At 28.4% G+C, this 17,806-nt stretch overlaps 1 protein-coding gene and 1 long non-coding RNA gene across 2 annotated transcripts; both read left to right on the top strand.

The window, feature by feature from the left end:
• Positions 1-3,569: 3,569 nt before the first annotated feature.
• On the top strand, positions 3,570-5,541 carry LOC145192564 (uncharacterized). The gene is made up of 3 exons (XM_080069852.2): positions 3,570-3,654; positions 3,867-4,002; positions 5,381-5,541. Exons 1-3 carry the CDS (start codon positions 3,652-3,654, stop codon positions 5,521-5,523), a joined length of 282 nt encoding a protein of 93 aa, XP_079925978.1. The 5' UTR covers positions 3,570-3,651; the 3' UTR covers positions 5,524-5,541.
• A 5,882-nt stretch (positions 5,542-11,423) lies between these two features.
• On the top strand, positions 11,424-13,827 carry LOC149894758 (uncharacterized). Its single transcript, XR_016450042.1, has 4 exons — positions 11,424-11,514; positions 13,229-13,415; positions 13,684-13,738; positions 13,810-13,827. It is a non-coding gene; the product is annotated as an uncharacterized LOC149894758 (long non-coding RNA).
• Positions 13,828-17,806: the final 3,979 nt, after the last annotated feature.

Here is a 17,806-nt window from a genome sequence, read left to right as displayed (position 1 = left end):
TATCAGATTTTAGTCCTCTACCATTTAGTATCTCGTCATTCGTAATTTTTGTATCAGTAAAATTATTCACAATTTGATTACTTTCTACTTTTATAAAAAATTAAACTATTGGAAATGTATTACTAACAATAAATTATTAAAAAATGGTTTTAAATTGTTCACATAATTTTTCATTTTAGTTCTTAAGAGATAATTTATTTTCTCCACATATCAAACTTAAAATGTTGTGAAATACCCTTGACACCAACTACAAGATGAGAAAACACGCGTTTTACCTTACCCACATCCCCATTAAAGCTCCCATTTCTTACTACTTAAATTAGTTTTACGCCGATGTAAATTAGGCATCTTTGGAGTTATTTTCAAAAAAAAACAACTCATTGAGCTAAATTAAAATTTCGATGTTGCAACCTCCTGTCTTACTCCACTTCCGCACCTGAAACAAAACTATAGTTTTGCAATTCTCTTTACAAATATATGCTTAACTATTTAACAGCAAATTTTTTAACAGATTTTAGTTAAATTGGTTGTGGGTTACAAAGAGTCCGCAAACGGAAAAAATAAAATGTTATTCCACTGAACACAACTTATTTTTTCTTTTTCAGATCCAATACAAAAAGTTTAATCACTTTTCATAAAACTGTTTTTAACTCCGTGAAGTTGTCGTGTAAAGTTGAACGAATTTTTTTCCCGCTCTTTGACTTACACTCGAACTTCGTAGAACGAAGTTTAACATCTTTTAGCTTCGGCTTTTGTTCGAAAATTCTAACGTCACGTCAACCTCCGATGTCTAATTAAATATTGATTAACTTGCTCTCTTCAAGACGCAGGAGACTAGTAAAATGTTCTTAATCAAAAGCTTAATTAGTAAAGAAAAATTGAAAGGAAATTTATAAATTAATAAATTGTAAAGGAAAATTTTTTAGGAGAGTTTTACTCAACTAATCATCTTTATTTCATTTATACGTAAATTTCTGCTAGTAGTTCTTCCTTAGAAAAATCTTTGATAGTCGTAAGTACTTTTTCTTGTTTTGAGAGAGAAAATCATAAATTACAAATATATCATACGCGTAATCATCAAACATGTCATATGTGTAGTCAGCAAGTATATCATATGCGTAATCATTTAAGCAACTTTTGGTGGTTTTTACTCAGCAATATGACATTATCATTGGGTATTACTCTTCACGCCTCCCTTTGTTCCATTATTTGTGACCGAGCAGTTGCTTTATATTTGCTTTGAAACACAGCTGTACACACAATCAAGTAGCGTAGTTAATCAGTTTTGATTGATGATCTGCTCACATTTTGTAGTGCACATGTGATATCTACCAGGAACACCACCTGTTTTAAGAGAAAGATTAAAAACATAATATAAGAAAGATTTAGAAAACAGATTTGGCTACATTCATGCTATTTTTTAATCACTTCGGTTCAAATCTTAACTCAGTTTGCGCACATTAAAAGCTGTTTTTATTTTTATCACAATTTTTTACCTACAACTTCCTTGACGGTGTTTGATTTAAAAAAAAGATGAGAGGTGGGTCAAATAAACATAAAATGATGGAGTATAAAAAAACTTCATTAATTAGTACAGTTCAGAACTGTGAAGGTTGCAGGAAAAATTTGGTTAAGTCATTTTTTAAGCCGGTTACCGGTTCGTTCAGCTCAGAACCGAGAAGAGTTGAAGAAGACTAGTTAGTAACTCACTTTATTTATATTAGACTCTTCAATAAAAATATCAAATGCTTTGCAAGATGATTTAATAGGCGTAGAACTTGAAGAACTTTTTTCGCTGAATTTTCGTTTGCTTTGCCATAAAAATCATCTACCAAACACTGTTTATTTTTTTCTTTTTGAACACTATGCTAATTCTTAATCATCCAACAACTTGGAAGTAAGTTCTTTTCATGAAAGTCTTTATCAAAGTGTTTGAAGAAAAGTATGAGAAGTAAATCACAAGCAACGTAAACCTCATTAGATTGTCTCACTTGATTGCAACAAGGTCTTAATCAACATGATTTGTTTAAAAATGTCAAAAAAAAAATCAAATCTTTTAAAGTATTAAAATAGGAGTTTTTTTTTGTAGTTTGCAAAAGCCTACTGCAAAAAATTCATTATTTATTGTAAAACAACCCACACAAAATCCTCTGTTGTGACTGCATCATTCGCAAAATTACAAAAACAAAAGGAAAATCACCATTACCACTGTTGCCTAAGAGAGAAGCACTGCCAAAAACTAAAAGAGATGCTAGAAGTGTTTTACAATAGTTGGGCCAGATTTACCACACCACTGTACCCTTGCAACAAGACGTGCTAACCTACTTACATTTGCAAAAGAAGACTTCAAAAATGTAAAAGTTGTGGCTTTGTCTTTGTTGAAAACACATGATTAATCAAAAATACCCAACTTGGTAAATTGTCTATTTTTAATTTTTTGAATAATTATTTTGTTTACTATGATGACTTTTTTTTATAAATTCATTTCAAGAAATGCTGTCTGAAATAATAGTGAAAGTTTAACTAATTATAGGGCTACTGTTAAAGTAAGTTGTTTTATGCGATTGTTGGGCAGCCCTATAAATAGTTGAAGTTGTAATTCTTTAGGACAGCATTTGAAATTCACACAAACAAACTTAACTCGTTTTGATTTTTTTTTCAACGATCCACCCCAAAATTTTTGAACGGTCCAGTATTTAGGCGATTATGAAAATTATTAGCTAAACTAATCTACCAAAAAAATTCTTAGCTTATTCATTTGTTAATTGAGTAAAAACCAGACAGATCATAAAAAAACTCTCTTCTGTTGCGCAACAAGTCAAGCAATTGCTTGACTATTTTATTCTTTATTACATACTTTAGCAATTAAATAATCGAAAAACGTTAACCTTTTAACAGTGGAACACTTTTTTCGCGACGGCTCTTTCCTTGTGGAATACATTTTTTTTATTGCCGTTTTTAATATTTTTTTTATTTAAATGAAGAAACTTCTTAACTTTAAAGTAAAAAAAAAAATTGAAAAGTATTTTTTCCACGATATTTTAATAATGTTATTTAAAAAACTTTTAATTTCAAGTCTTTGGAAGTATGATAATGTTTAAAACAAAAATTAACACACAGACCAATATCACATTCAACACACATGTATCTAGAGTCAGTTCGAATTTTGTTAGCACTACATACTGCACATCTTCTTGATAGGATTGGGAGGTATTAATGATGGAAAAAGTCTCTCAACTAGTCATATTGGATAAATAGAACCTCCAGATATTAAGTTGGTGCTCTATGGTAGTTTGAAAATATGTAATCAGTAATACATTGGCGAAATGAAATTGATGCTTTTGTAAATTTAACTTTTTCCAGATCTTTTAGTGAAAAAACTTAAAAAAAGTTATGCAATTTTGCCTGAAATACAAGTTTTTTAAAAAAGCATACTTAACGACGACTATATCCGTCGTCCACATTTAAGTATCACTTTACCTTCGACGTATATAATCGTCATACACTGTTAAGGGGTTAAAGCCTATTAATTCGGTAACGGCAGTTTTATCAGCAGAATTATTATGCAGAACGCTATTCCGCTTATTCTGTTTCAAAACAAGACCGAACCGTCAAGGCGACCTTTACCGTTCCAGCTTGTCAAGCGACGAGATGGTACGTTACAGTTTATCTTCAATTATCTTCATAATATTATAGATTCCAGTCATATCCATTTCTGTAAATATGTTCTGAAGTTTTTAAGTTTATGTTATTTGGAATTGTTTTTTATTATTAAATGCAATAAGTCAGGAATTCAGTTGGACTTTTAACAATTGTAATACTTCAGTGATGGCAACGATATCCGTTTAAAATTGGTTTGTTTGTAGACGAAAGGAACGTCCAGTTTCGGAAAGAGGCATAACAAGACTCATACATTATGTGTTAGATGTGGCAAAAGAGGTTTTCACATACAAAAAAAGACATGTTCTTCATGTGGCTACCCAGCAGCTAAAATTAGATCTTGTAAGTTTAAAAATATTGCCTATGCTTCTTAATTGTATTTCTCTTTTTAATATTTATGCGTTAAATAAATTTAAAGAGTTTAAAATCTATTTTTTAAAAACCAATAGTACTTTTGATCTGATGATCTTGTTAGATTCTCTTTAAAAAGTTGAACTTTCCACTTTCTAACCTCTTAAAGCTTACTTTAGTCAAATTTAGTTAAGTCAAGTAAGATTATTAGATGTAAAATGCATGTGTGCTAATGTTTTAATTAACTGACTTTTAACTAAATAAGTTGTCCACTAAAGTTAAATAAATTTAAATAATAGTAAGTAATAGAATTAACAACTAAAAGAGTTAATTGATAGTTAAATAAAAATGTTAAGAAAACTGTAAAGATTACTCCAAAAATGTACTTAAAATAATGGTAAAAAGTCAGTGTATGATTTTTGTTTTGCTTCAAATTTCAGAGTTTTTGTTGTTCTTTCTATCAATATTAAGTCATTTTTATGATATTATTTTTTTTGTTGCTATATGTTTTATGTGTAGATTTATTTTAGATAAGTTTTTATGGTTATTTATCATAGTTATAGAATAAAAGTTAATTATTGTTCATGCTGGTGTGTTTTTAAAAAGTTTATAGTTTTGAAAATAGCCATTTAATTTATCAGTCCCAAAGGATACTGATGGAATATGCCATAAACTTGTAAAGTTGTGAGCACATTGAATTTTTATCCAAGCAAGTTTATATTTAACAAAAATATTCAGTAATATTTTGTTAATATTTGCTTCTTATAAATTGACTTTAATAAGAATTTTATCACAACAATTAAACAGGTAAGAGTTAAAACAAGTATTTACCTGATAATATGTCATAAATATATCATGTAAAAATTTAAAATCAAACATGCTGCACTATTTTTATTCCACTATCCACTTCTGAAGTGTCTTTTTTTAAAAAAGAAAATCACTCACATGTGCATACCATTATTCTATTTAAATGCAATTCAATACTCTCCACTCTTTTTTAAAAGCAAAAAAGTAAGATAGGCTGTTAAATTGTTCATTAGCAACAGTATACTAAATGCTACATCTTTCTTCAAAAAAAAAAAAGGCTGAAGATTCATTTGTAAATATACACTTTCTTCCCTTTTCTTTCAGTGAATACAAAATTTGAATGATCTCAATTTTTTTTTTTTTTTTTTTTTTTTTTTTTTTTTTTTTTTTTTTTTTTATAATATTCATAATGCATTCATATGAGCAAAAAAAGTTTGAACCCTCTCATAAATATTTCTCAATATATAAAAGGCTTTGATTGTTTCCCTAATCAAAGTTATGCTTTAAGTTGCATAAGAATTTTTTTTTGTTGTTGCTGATAGCAGTCAACTATTTTTTTTAGTTAACTGGGGTGAGAAAGCCAAGCATCGTAGGACTACTGGAACCGGGCGAATGAGGCACTTAAAGAAAGTTCAACGTCGTGCATCAAACGGGTTTCGTGAAGGTCAAGCTACTAAAGCCAAAAAAAAGCCTCAAGTTAAATAAATGAATTCACTTGATAAATTGTGTTGCTTTAAGATACCATGTTTAAGTTTAAGCATCCATTCACCCCTCCCCCCTACCTTTTTGTTAAAGTAATTCTTGTTATTACAAGAATGTTTTGTTTTGTTTTGTTTTCTAAAAGTTAAGCAAAAGATTAACACTAGTCTAGTTGATTCTAGAAATTGTCTTTGAAATAAAGTTAAAAGTGATAGATTGGACAAGTTAGTGTAATTCAAGCGTGAGACTTTTTAAACTGTTTTATTCAAGAGTTCGCTCACAAATGCAATAGTCTCTACTAGAGTAGGATAGCGAATTGGTCTCTCCCTTACAGTCTTGTTAAACAACTTGTTAAAATGGAGGAGCAGGAAAAAAAACATTTACTATCGAATTGCATTCCAAGAGGGTTTTTAATATCAGATAAATTGTCATAGTTTTGCAATGACCATCTAAATACCTTGCCTTTCCTACACTGTAGGGAATGGTCATTAGTTAAAGTATAGGTAAATTTTCAATGTCAATAGTTAAATAATTGTCATTACAATGTTTTGTACACAATTACAAGACAACTCCAAAACTTATTTGGGACTTCAATGTTTTCACAAAGGAAAAATCTGATTCACACTTTACAGCACAAAAATAAATTATCTGGTAAAAGAAAGTTACATGTAGAATTAGTAACTTATAAATTGCGACTTCTTCAGTTCCTCTTGATGTCGCCAACTCTGTTTCCTCGAAATACAAAATATTTTTGCTCAACAGGGTTGTCCTCCTCTCTCATTGATACATATTCAAAAACTTTACCAATAAGATTTGTTAACGCAAGAATTACTTCTTTTCTATAAGTTTCCGTCTTTGAGACACTGTTTAACTCGTTTACTTCATTTTGCAAGTTGTTGTTGTCAATATTTTCTTCAAATAAATTGCGAGAAGGATATGCCATCAACGGATTCATATTCAAAGCTATAGCAGCGACGCATATTAGTAATGTGACTGTTTTCATTCTTTTCTTGAAATTTCTTCGCAGCTTGTATCTTCAAGAAACAAATGTCCTCTGATGTTGTTTTTTTTTTCACTTGCAGGTTCAGTTGTTTTTACATGTAATTGCTAATCAGTCAAACGTAACGCACCGTCTATTGGATAATGTATGAAATAACCACAAATGCAACTGTAATATCCGTTTTCTATTACCGTGTTTTTTTATTTGCTGAACAACAAATAAACAACCTTTTACTGCCCCAATTTATTCCTTTTTGTTTGTTTTTATTATTATTATTATTTTTGCGTAGATATAATATTTAGCAAAGTAATGGGATTTTATCTATACAGATCTTCTTGTCATATCCATGTTGAATACCTTGAAAATAATTCTAAACGTCAATCAACCTTTAAGAAAATGCAAGATTTATAAAGTGAGACTGAACTCCACATTTTTGTTGACATATTCTATATAAGCCGTTACGATACAGAGAGAAACACCTTTCCTGAATACTTTTTGACTTATAGCCAATCAGTTGTTTAGGTTTACGCAATAGTTTGAGAAGAGTAACAAGTACATAAATATCAAAATTAATAACGAATTTTAAACAATGCTTGTTTTTATCGGCCTTTCTCTTATACTAATAACTATCTGTATAACAACTGAGGAATTCTTTTACTTGTAATAACTATTTATTGTCACACCAAGCTTATCTTACAGAGATGGACTTAATAAAACTATGATAGAGGACTTAGTAATAGATCGAGATGAGTTTAATAAAATAATCACTGAGTGTTTTTGTTGACATTTAATATAAGATGACATCAGCACCAAAGTTTATGATTCTTGCTCACAGATAATTTAATTTTCTCTTTACGAGAAGAAACCTATATTCTTAAAGATATATGTTCTTTCAACATATATGTCTATAGACATATTCCAACTTTTCATTGTTAACAGATGGTACTTTTAGATATTCAATTGGTTTAGAACAGTCTTTTTTGGTTAAGACAGTCGTGCAAAGAAATCTTAAAACGCATCAACATTTATCTTCCTTTTTTTTATTTTTACTGATTATTTTCATTTAATATTTTAGCTTTTTTTTTTTTGTCTTTAGTTTAAAATTGTTTTAAAAAATCAAAAGATATCGTTCGAAAATCAGAAGATATAGAAGGAGAAAGATATTTGTTTTGGAGATTGAGGAGATAAAAGTATGACTTTGGAGACAACGGAAAAATAAGGGCTCTACTAATTGCCAAAGAAGCGATGTGAATTTTAATTATTGGTAATTAAGAACACAGAACCATTACCGTAGTTGGTAAACGGCAATCACGAATAGGAAATTTATCATTTTTTAATAACCTGTTCAAATAATAGCTTGTTGAGTAATTGAGTTATATAAAAAAAAAAAAATCTGCAAAGTAAAACAAGAGTATAAATTTCGTTGAGATTGTGTTTTATTAAAATAAACTTTTTACTTAACATTTATTGAGAATCAAACTGAGTTTCGAAATGAAATACTTTTGAGAAATATATCAGGTCATGAATAAAACCTCTTTTTTATATTCCTTAACATAAACAAAAAAAAAAAAACTTAAATAGAAATATAACACAAATATAAGAACTTATATACAAATATAATTAAATAGAAACGTACAAAAGTTTTAAAATAATTCTTTACTTTTACATCATATAACCAAATATAAATATACCAAAACAGGTATAACATGTATAATGGTAAAACAGGTAAAAATAAAACAGGTAAAACAGGTATAATGTTTGAGGTAATCTGAGGTGCTCTTTTTCTCTATCACTTTTTTGATTTCATAAACTGGTCGCCAACTCTTCTAGCTTTAAATATTCTAACGTTGTTACCATAAATAGGAGCGTCTTTCACTTCTGTAATCTTTATGTAGTTCATTACTTTCTCTACAAGATTAATTAAAGCTGCTAATACCTCTTGCTTAGAAACTTTTTTTTCGGACACGTATTCTTGGTTGAAATCTTTTTCCAATTCATCGAAATTAAAATCGTTTTTTTCGTTAAGAAAATCAGACTCTTTTAAACGCGATGACAATATGGACACAATCAGCACAAGAATGACAAAAACACCATAGGAAAATCTTGCACAAAACATTTCTTAAAACTTGTGAAATTTTTCTGTTAGGAGCAATTTAAGTAATTATTTTAAAACCTAATTTAAAGTAACGTATATAAATATAGATTAAATTTATTATATATTGAAATTATTAGATTAAAAAAAAAAAATCTAGTACTAAGCATAAATCATGAAGAACAACTCAATGCTCACAAAATAAAATAATTTTTTTTAAAACCTTGATCATAAATGGTTTTTATTACAAAGTTCGCATAAACCATCAGTGGTATGGTTATAAACCATCTGCTAAAAAGAATCCGTCGCCATATCTGCCAATAAAAAACGCATCGCCATATCTGCCAAAAAAATGTTTTGTTTTTTTTTGAGTTCTTACTTAAAAAATTATTTAAAAGATTCTCTTGCTAAGTGTGGTTTTAGCATAGTAGTTTTTTTTAAAGAACCAATTGCTGACCAACAAGTTTCTTTAAACCATACAACATGAATAAACTTTACGAGTTGCGTGTGTTTGTTCCCTTAACATCGAGATGCGTGTATTTGTGGGATGCTGTTCATCGCGTTTTAATTTCTGTACAATACAAACTTTTTAAGTTTGTATTGTACAGAATTTTTTTTGAATTTTTTAGAAAGCAAATAAACGTTTTCACCTAAAAACAAACGCGTGTAAAAACTAATTCTTCTTACAGTCAGCGCCGAAACTTTGAGTTTCATTTATATTTTTTTTTTTTGCACTCCCCATAAAACTTTTGGAATACTAAAGACTTCAAAGAGCCTTCAAAAATGAATTTGTCACTAGAATGACAATCGTTTTTGTAATAATCCTATTGGGGACTCTGTGTTTATTGGGTTATGTTTAGTAAAACACGTTCAGCGACCAAAGTGATCTTACGTTGGTCAATTGCTTTTTTATCTTTCAATGGTGACGAAAGTGGTAAAAGTGTTGACTATAGAAAATTAGTCGCAGTAAATTATGCATAAACTAAAGTTAATACGCAACATTAGCTAAGTTAACATTTCGGTACGTCCTATGAGAATGTACATCAGCTTTAATAACGCTTAGTTCTAGAGAAAATCTCTCGAGATTTTAAAGTAATTTTGTGGTTCTACTGCTATAGAAGGGAACTAAACCAAAAAAAAAACTTAATGATATATATATATATATATATATATATATATATATATATATATATATATATATATATATATATATATATATATATATATATATATATATATATATATATATATAGATTTAAGTATATGCGCTACTTCTTATTCTTACATACTTTTGGAAATCGTACAAAAAACGAGCACAAGAAAACTGAAAAATGTAATAAAAACAAAATCTGACAATTTATTGCCTTTCTGTGTAAGAGTGTGTGTGCAATACTTAGCTAAAAACTAAATTGAAATTAAATATTTTATTCAGATTCTAATGCAGCAATTTGTTAGACATGTACCACTGGCCACACTTTCAAAATAAATTTGTTAGGTTTTTGTCTAGTTTTAAAAACTTTCTTCATAAAAAAAATGGCAAAAAAAGATATAATTTTTTTTTCGTAAAATAAAATAATTACCAGTCCTTTTTTAAATACTTTTGAAATCTCTTGTGTTTGTGAAGGCTGAAGTAAAATTTTTTAGTAAAGTTAGTAACAACTTTATTTTCGGCAGAAGAAAGTTAAAGAAAAAAGAAAGTGAAACCCTGTTATATAGTTTTAAATGTTTTATTTAGCTTAGCTTTATTTATACTATTAATTTTTTGCTTAACAATCTTTTTCTTTAAATCTTTATCGAAGATGAAGGTGAATATGGAGACCTTAACACAATTTTTGAAGATAAACTTGGTAGTTGACTGAAATTTTTTTAAATGCCTATTTTATATTTTACATATGAATCAAAATTTGTTCGAGTTTTAGATAATCTTTTTATCCTCATAGTTTTAATCTTATAAAATATTTGAAATTAAACGGATGTTAAACTTTCTGATGTATGAGTTATTCTAGCTATGTCATTCTTTTTTTTTTTTCCTGCTCCTCCAGGAAACGATTAACCAATTTCCGCTTTAAGTTGGGAAAGTAAGATTTTATCAAAAACATTTCCTGAAAGGTAATTAATGTCTTTTAATAACTTCATTAAGTTTCATCTGTTTTTAGTTCGCATCAAAATATTTTCTCTCGACTTTAGCGTCAGCATTGATAGCTAGGCCCAACTATTAGTCCAAAATTACGAATTTGGGTTTTTTTTGTTTGGTATTTTTCATTAAAGTAGTGAACTCCACTCATCGAGTTCTTAAATAATTATTTCTGCTTCGCAAATGTGCCTATTTGGGCATACGTAATACCCATTTTTTAGCGCAGATCTTTCCTGCTGGTAGCAAGTGCTAACCGAACGTTTGTAAAGGAGTGTTTGTAAAAAGTTTTCATGAGTTTTTTAATAGTTAAACTTTGAGTGGTTTTTTTGCCGCCTCTGAATATAGCATATTTGAAAATAAGCATATTTTTTATATAGAATGTTTGCATAAATGCATTTAAAAAAAAAAATTCTTATGACGTCCGAAAGAAAATATTTTAAAGGTTTTTTTACTGAGTATTTTTGTGCGTCATTACAAAAAAAAACTAAAATAAAAAGTTTAATATGATGCCTGTGCAACTCTAGAGCGTAACTAAAATAGATTTTAAACTGATGTTGTATGTTTTTTAGTAAGTTCCTGTGCATATTTTTTACTTGCATAATATAAAAAATTGAAAGGTTAGATGTGCGCGTAAGCAGGGCCAGAATTACGCATAAGCAATATACGCAGTGGCTTAGAAGGCCTCGAAAACTCTTTGCAATATATGACCTTTGTTTCATCATCAAAAGTAGAAAAGATATGTTACGATGAATAATTTCAATCTAAAGGAATGTATGTAAATTGGGAATATAATATACATTGTTAACTTTATCAACTTTTTTTGCCTCATATTTATGTTGATGTAACGAAATAATAGGTTTTAAATTAAAAACTAGAAAAATTAAAGATTAGAGAAAGGCCTCTCATCAAGATCAAGATCAAGAGCATCTCCGATATTTCATATGGGTTCAATGATAAGGAATTTGCAGTTATATCTCAAACTGAATACTCAAATCTGAGAGTTTTAAAAAAATCTGCTGATAAATAAAACAAAAATGAAAGAGACTTAAAAAAAAAAAGAAAACTTAGACCATGGTGAATATGATAATTTATAATTATTAATAGTTCATAACTATAAATTTTTAATTTATAATTATTGATAATTTATAATTATTAATAAGAATTTAGACCATGGTGAACATGATAGTGGGACCCTATGGTACACCCAACCAAAAACAAAGTTACAAATTTCCCAGCCAACATCGAGTCTAAAAAAGACGTCTTTTAGATGTATAAAAAGCGTCTAATACGTCTAAAAGACATATTTAAGACGTCTTTTTTCAGACTAAATATTTGCTGGGTTTGTGCAAAAACTAATTTTAGAACACGCCTCAATAATTTTTACATCAAAATATACTTGCAATCATCAATAATCATGGCTAAAATATGTTCATCATATACTATAAATATTACAGGTATGCATGTGTTTGTGAGAACGCTGAACACTCAATACACTACAAAAAGAGAAAACTTAATACGAATAATGTGAAAGAATCTTATTCTGCTATTCGATTGACAACTTTGGATAAAAGTATTCAACAAAGCGCATTGCGCTGGTATTAGACAAATAAATCAACAGGAACAATTGTTCTCAAGACTGCTAGTTAAGAATGATCGTCGGTTAGTTAAGTTGGAGCGCAGATAAATACGGATATTTACATGATATTGTTGATATTTGACTATGTCTTGACCATTTTTAAAAAACATTAAAACCCTTCTTCTATTGGTTTTGTTTGTGACAAATTCATTTCACAGAAGGGAAGGGGGAAAGGGGGGGATAGATTTTATTCATACTTAAAACAAATTAATTTTCATAAAATATTTTTAAAAAACAAACATCGAAAGCAACACGAGACGAGCATAAGTAAAATTTAAAGGCTGCCAAAAGTTTAATATTTTTAACGCATGCAGATAATTAATATTTTTAAAAGAATAAATTAATTTTTCTTTTCTCTGGATAAATGTTTTTTGAATCAAGCTGTTGCGATTTTAGTCTCGGAATTATTATACTACTTTGTATTACAATGTCTTAAAAAACTTGGAAAACTTGCCGGACATTTCCTCGTCTTCCTTTAAGATTAAATCCTAAGTGTACACATAAAAAATGAACATTTCACTTTAAAAATGACAAAGCACTTTTTTTTAACTATCCCTTCTTTTAACGAAATGTCCAGATTTACGGACTATAAGCGCTTATAAATTTAGTTGCAAAAGTTCTTAATATTTCATGACCATTTGCATCCTTGTTTACGTCTTCTCATAAAGTTAAAATAATGAATGGTTAAGTAAATTACTTCTAAATCTCCTAAGAAAAGAAAATTAACACGAGATCTAGAGTAGCACTAAAAACTGAGTTTCTAAGTAAAGTTAATCTTAGTTTATCTTACTTTAAGCCTCTATTTAGAATAATAGTTTGTACCTGTTTGTATTTAAATAATGTTTTTAGATAATTGGCATCACTTTGCATATTATTTACTTATATTATGGCTAATTTTGGAAAACTGTATGAAACCAAATGAATTAAATTGGCTTTCAACAAATATATTATATACCAACAAGAATATTGAGGATAATCATTCTTTGAAAGATTGGGTTGATGGTTTGGGCCTAATTCTGTTAGCTAGGAGATCTGAGTGAGCAATACTTAGTTCACCTTATTAACAGATTTACACATAACGGTTACAAATGCTGCTCTTGTTTCAAAAGCACCAAAGGATTTTGGAATAAAATTGATTACGTTTTACTATTTTTAAAGTATCAAAGAGTATATTTGAGTTCTTTTGGGACTTATAGTTGAAAGTGTTTAGAATATTTATTGAATAGCTTTAAAGGACAAGCAAAACCTGCAGCAAAAATCCTTTGTTTTGCTGTTGTTGTTGTATTTATTTTGTTTGTTTTAAGGGGAAAAAGAGGAGATGAAAATCTGATGGAATTAAGTCATTTTATTGTGGGTAATGTGAAGAACCTTTTTTTTTTTTTTTTCAATTTTATATTTTTAAAATTTTAAGAATTTTTTCTACATGTCAGGAAGAAATTACATTATGAACAAAACTCATTTATAAAGTTATGACTGATTCTGTTTACTAAAAAAAAATTTATTCTACTAATTTTTTTGAAAGGGATAGGAATCAACCCCCCTTGCTCCTCTCTTATCCAATTAATAAAAAGAGATTTTTTGTTGTAAAAAAGGGAAAAGTCTGTGAACAAGGCAATAGTGGTAACCACGGTCATTAATGCAAGCAAAAAAATCCAAGGAAAGAAAACAGCCAAAACTGACCTTAAATATATTGAGATTTAATTTGGAAGTTTAAAAGTGTGCAGATTTCTGTGCAGTTTCTATAGTAATTAATTTTTACAATTGTAAATCAACTAAGAGCAAAGTTTTTATCTAGCCGATTGTAACATTATTAATTGTTATTGATTAATTGCTAGTTTTTTATTGAGTTTTTATTTTTATTTATTTATTTTTAGATTATTTTTGTTTATTTCAATTTATTTTATTACCCTACAAAATGTAAAACAAACATCGTGTAGTTCTTTAAAATTTGTTGTAGATGCATTTTTTTTTTTTTTTAAAAACAAAAAAACGCATGACTGATAGTCATTTGAAAACAGAATACGACATTCTGCGGTGCTTTTTTAAAAAAGCGAATTTCTATCAGTGAACTTAAAAAATTAAAATCTTTCTATGCATAGAAATGACGTCGTAAAATCTACTCATGGTGTGTTTATGTTTAAACTTCGCCCATTTATGACGTATTAGTTAACAATAGCATTTGAAGTTTTTGTAGTCGATCAACCATTCAACAAATTACAAATGGGGCTTGGGGCGAGTTGAACTTTGAACTGTAATTTGAATTCAAACGTGAACTTGAAATTTCCAGGGTTTTATAAAAACATGGATGCTGCTAATGTCTTGTAAACAAATTTTTTAAATCAAATACTGAAAAGTGTTGCTCAAGAAATTTCGCACTAACAAACATGACTAAAACTCAAGTATACTTTTTTAAAAACAGATTTAAAAAGATAACTATTAAGAAATAAATACAAGTAAAGAGTTTAGAACAAAGTGTAAAGAAAAGAAAAAAAACAAAAAATGATAAGATATAAGTAATTTAATCTTCGACTAAAAAATGCGACTTATCATTTTCACAGTTGTAAGGTATCTGTATTAGTTGAAAACGTTTTTTAAAAAAACAACTTAATTCTATTTTACATTTACAGCATCACTATATGCCTCAAAATTACCGTGAAAAAAACGTACTCAATTTTGTATAATCTAAGATTAATTCTTAACCAGCTCCTATTTCTCTCCGGTAAAAACTCGCTTGTCCAAACCAGATAGCAAGTTGGGTTGGAACAAGAGCGAATATAATGTGACTCAGGCAGCACATTATTGCAAAAAGTGGCTACCAAAGGGTCTTTTTAAAGCGGCTAAAATCTTTTTTGGGAAGAATTATGCCATTTGCAATTCATTCTGAAATCAAAGCTTCCTTCTGTATCCGATGTTTTAAAATCAAACTTAACCCGCATTGGGTGAAGAGTTCGCATATAACTTTTTAATTGATTCAAATAAGAAAATGTTATAAATGCCGCTAATGCATCAGCGGATAATTTTAATGAAAACGAATTTGAGTTTGTCAGTATCGTAAAAGACCATAAAATTACATTTATATATTTAAATAGAAAATATATAGTATATATTTAAATTGAATAATTTTTCTATAGTTTTCAGAAAATCCTCGTTGCTATCTTTGATGTGATCACAAATGGATGTATTCCTATTTCTTCTAAGGTTTAGTTTATAGTTTCTTTTACTGCTCTTTAATCAAAATCAAATCAAAAGAGAAAGCAAAATCCAAAAAATATTTTGTAAATAATGAATAAAAAGAAAGTAAACAAATTTGATCCTTAAATAATTTTATCTGTAAAATTTTTATCATGAAAATAAAAACGTCATCTATCCATAAAAATTTAATCAAGAAAATACTAAGTAATTCAAAAAGCCATCAGAGCTTTATATTCGCAGTTTGAGTCAAACCGAATGAATCACTTAGATCTCTACAGAAGAATGTTAAGTTGGAGTGACGTATTTAAAGATTACTAGACAAAAAAGCAAACAAATTATTCACAGTTTTGGTTCTTTATATATATATATATATATATATATATATATATATATATATATATATATAAAGAATATAAACTGCTTCCTAAATATAGTTTGGTGTTAAATTAATATTACAATGTATATTTTTGTATAACTTTAAAACTAATGTAAAACGCCCAATAAAAATTTCTGTATTAAACAAAAAACAATTTTCGTTAAAAATATATAGTCAACCTCTCTTGCTTTGTTACTTTATTCCACTTGTATAACAAATCTGAAACGTTTACTTTCTTCCTTAAGGAATTATTTTGCTTAAAAAGTTCACCAAACAAAATAGGCAATGACGGATTTTTTTTGATAATTTTATTTTCGTTTAAGCAAGAATTTTTGGCGTTTCATAACTGATTTGTAAAGCTTATAAATGCACCAATCCAAAGATCTCCAAAGATTTCGATCGGTTTTGTGATCTCTGTTATCAGAAGGTGCCGAAAAATTGGTGAGCGTTGATATCGTAGTGAGATAAAGATGCGATGATAGTAACACCTAATGCTGGCATTGAGTAGGCCAGCTGTTAGTTTACTTTAATCTGTATTAAAGTACATTCGGAACATCTTTTTTGCCTGATATCCGTAGCTGGGTAGCATCTAACTAACCCTAAAAAAAAAAACAAAAAAAAAAACAAAAAAAAACAACTATCATGATATTTAAAGTGCAAATCCTCAGAATATAGAATAAAATAGAGAGAAGTTGACAAACTGACATTTCTAATTCCAATTGACCAAGTTCTAATTGTTAAGAGACTGGACCTGAACGAGCTCCTTTTCTTAACATCTTTATTATTCAAAAAAAATTTATCGAAATTCCACTGAGAAGAACTTAATTTTTCTGTTTAGCTTTTTTCTGTTATGAACACAAATCTGCTTCGTGTATGACAAATAAAGAAGAATAGTAAGCAAGTTTCGTCACAAAGATTACAATAATTGAAGTTAAAAATACTTTTGTGAAAGTTTTCTTTGCTTTTTTTTTTTATTAAGTTTTATATTTTATTTTTTGTGTACCATGTTTAAAAAGATCTCACATTTTTCATGCTTTTTTGCGAATTAAAAATCTGAAAAATAAAGCTCTAAATAAATAAGAGCAACTTTTGATTTAAATCTGTAAAAAAGTTAAAACAATAAGTGCAAGGATGCCCACAATGTTGTCTTGCTGGTAAGAGTGACAAAGGTTATAAATAGGAGAGCGGAGGTTGGGGGTTAAGGTTTAAGATCTAGATTCTATTTAGAAAAAGGTAAGGGTTAACAGTAAGGGTTTTTTAGTTGTTCCTCAGATTGTTCTTATTTAAATAATTCTTGTGAAATGGTTAAATTATTTTGCATTTTTTTTTTTTAATTTAAATTTTTTCATTAATTTAAAATCTCTAAATAAGTGAAATTCTTCTTACTTCGAAATTCTATAAATAGACAATATTCTTGAGATAAACAATTTCCGACTAAACTATAATTAATTTCCGTAGAACTCGAGGCAAGTCCTTCTGGATTTACAAGGAGATAACTTTCAAACCTCTCACTCTCCGGAAGAAAGTGGTTTCAAAAAAGAGGCCACTTTAAAGTAACTTTCAATTATTAGCTAATTATGAGTTCATTACTTTGATCTGAGTGGCTGCCATTCGTTTTCGCTGATTTTAAAAATATTAAGAGATTTATGAATAAAATTTTGCGGAACGCCACAGTAAAACATTTAACAACTTTTTCGAAGTTCCAGATTTGATTCTGGTGCTTTGCCTGACTCAAAACAATCTCTAAAATAACCTCTTGATTGACGTATCATGACGTATCTCCATTGGTTAGTAAATCGACCAGTAGAAACCATCAGTTTCTTAAGGATTAAAAACTCGAACAATTAAAAAACAAAAGA

This window comes from Hydra viridissima, unplaced genomic scaffold (assembly GCF_058129835.1).
Source record: "Hydra viridissima isolate aposymbiotic clone 2 unplaced genomic scaffold, HvirCarnegie_v1 scaffold_1, whole genome shotgun sequence".
NCBI lineage: Eukaryota > Metazoa > Cnidaria > Hydrozoa > Anthoathecata > Hydridae > Hydra > Hydra viridissima.
The sequence above is the reverse complement of the archived record's forward strand: the minus strand, read 5'-3'. Positions and strand labels throughout refer to the sequence as shown.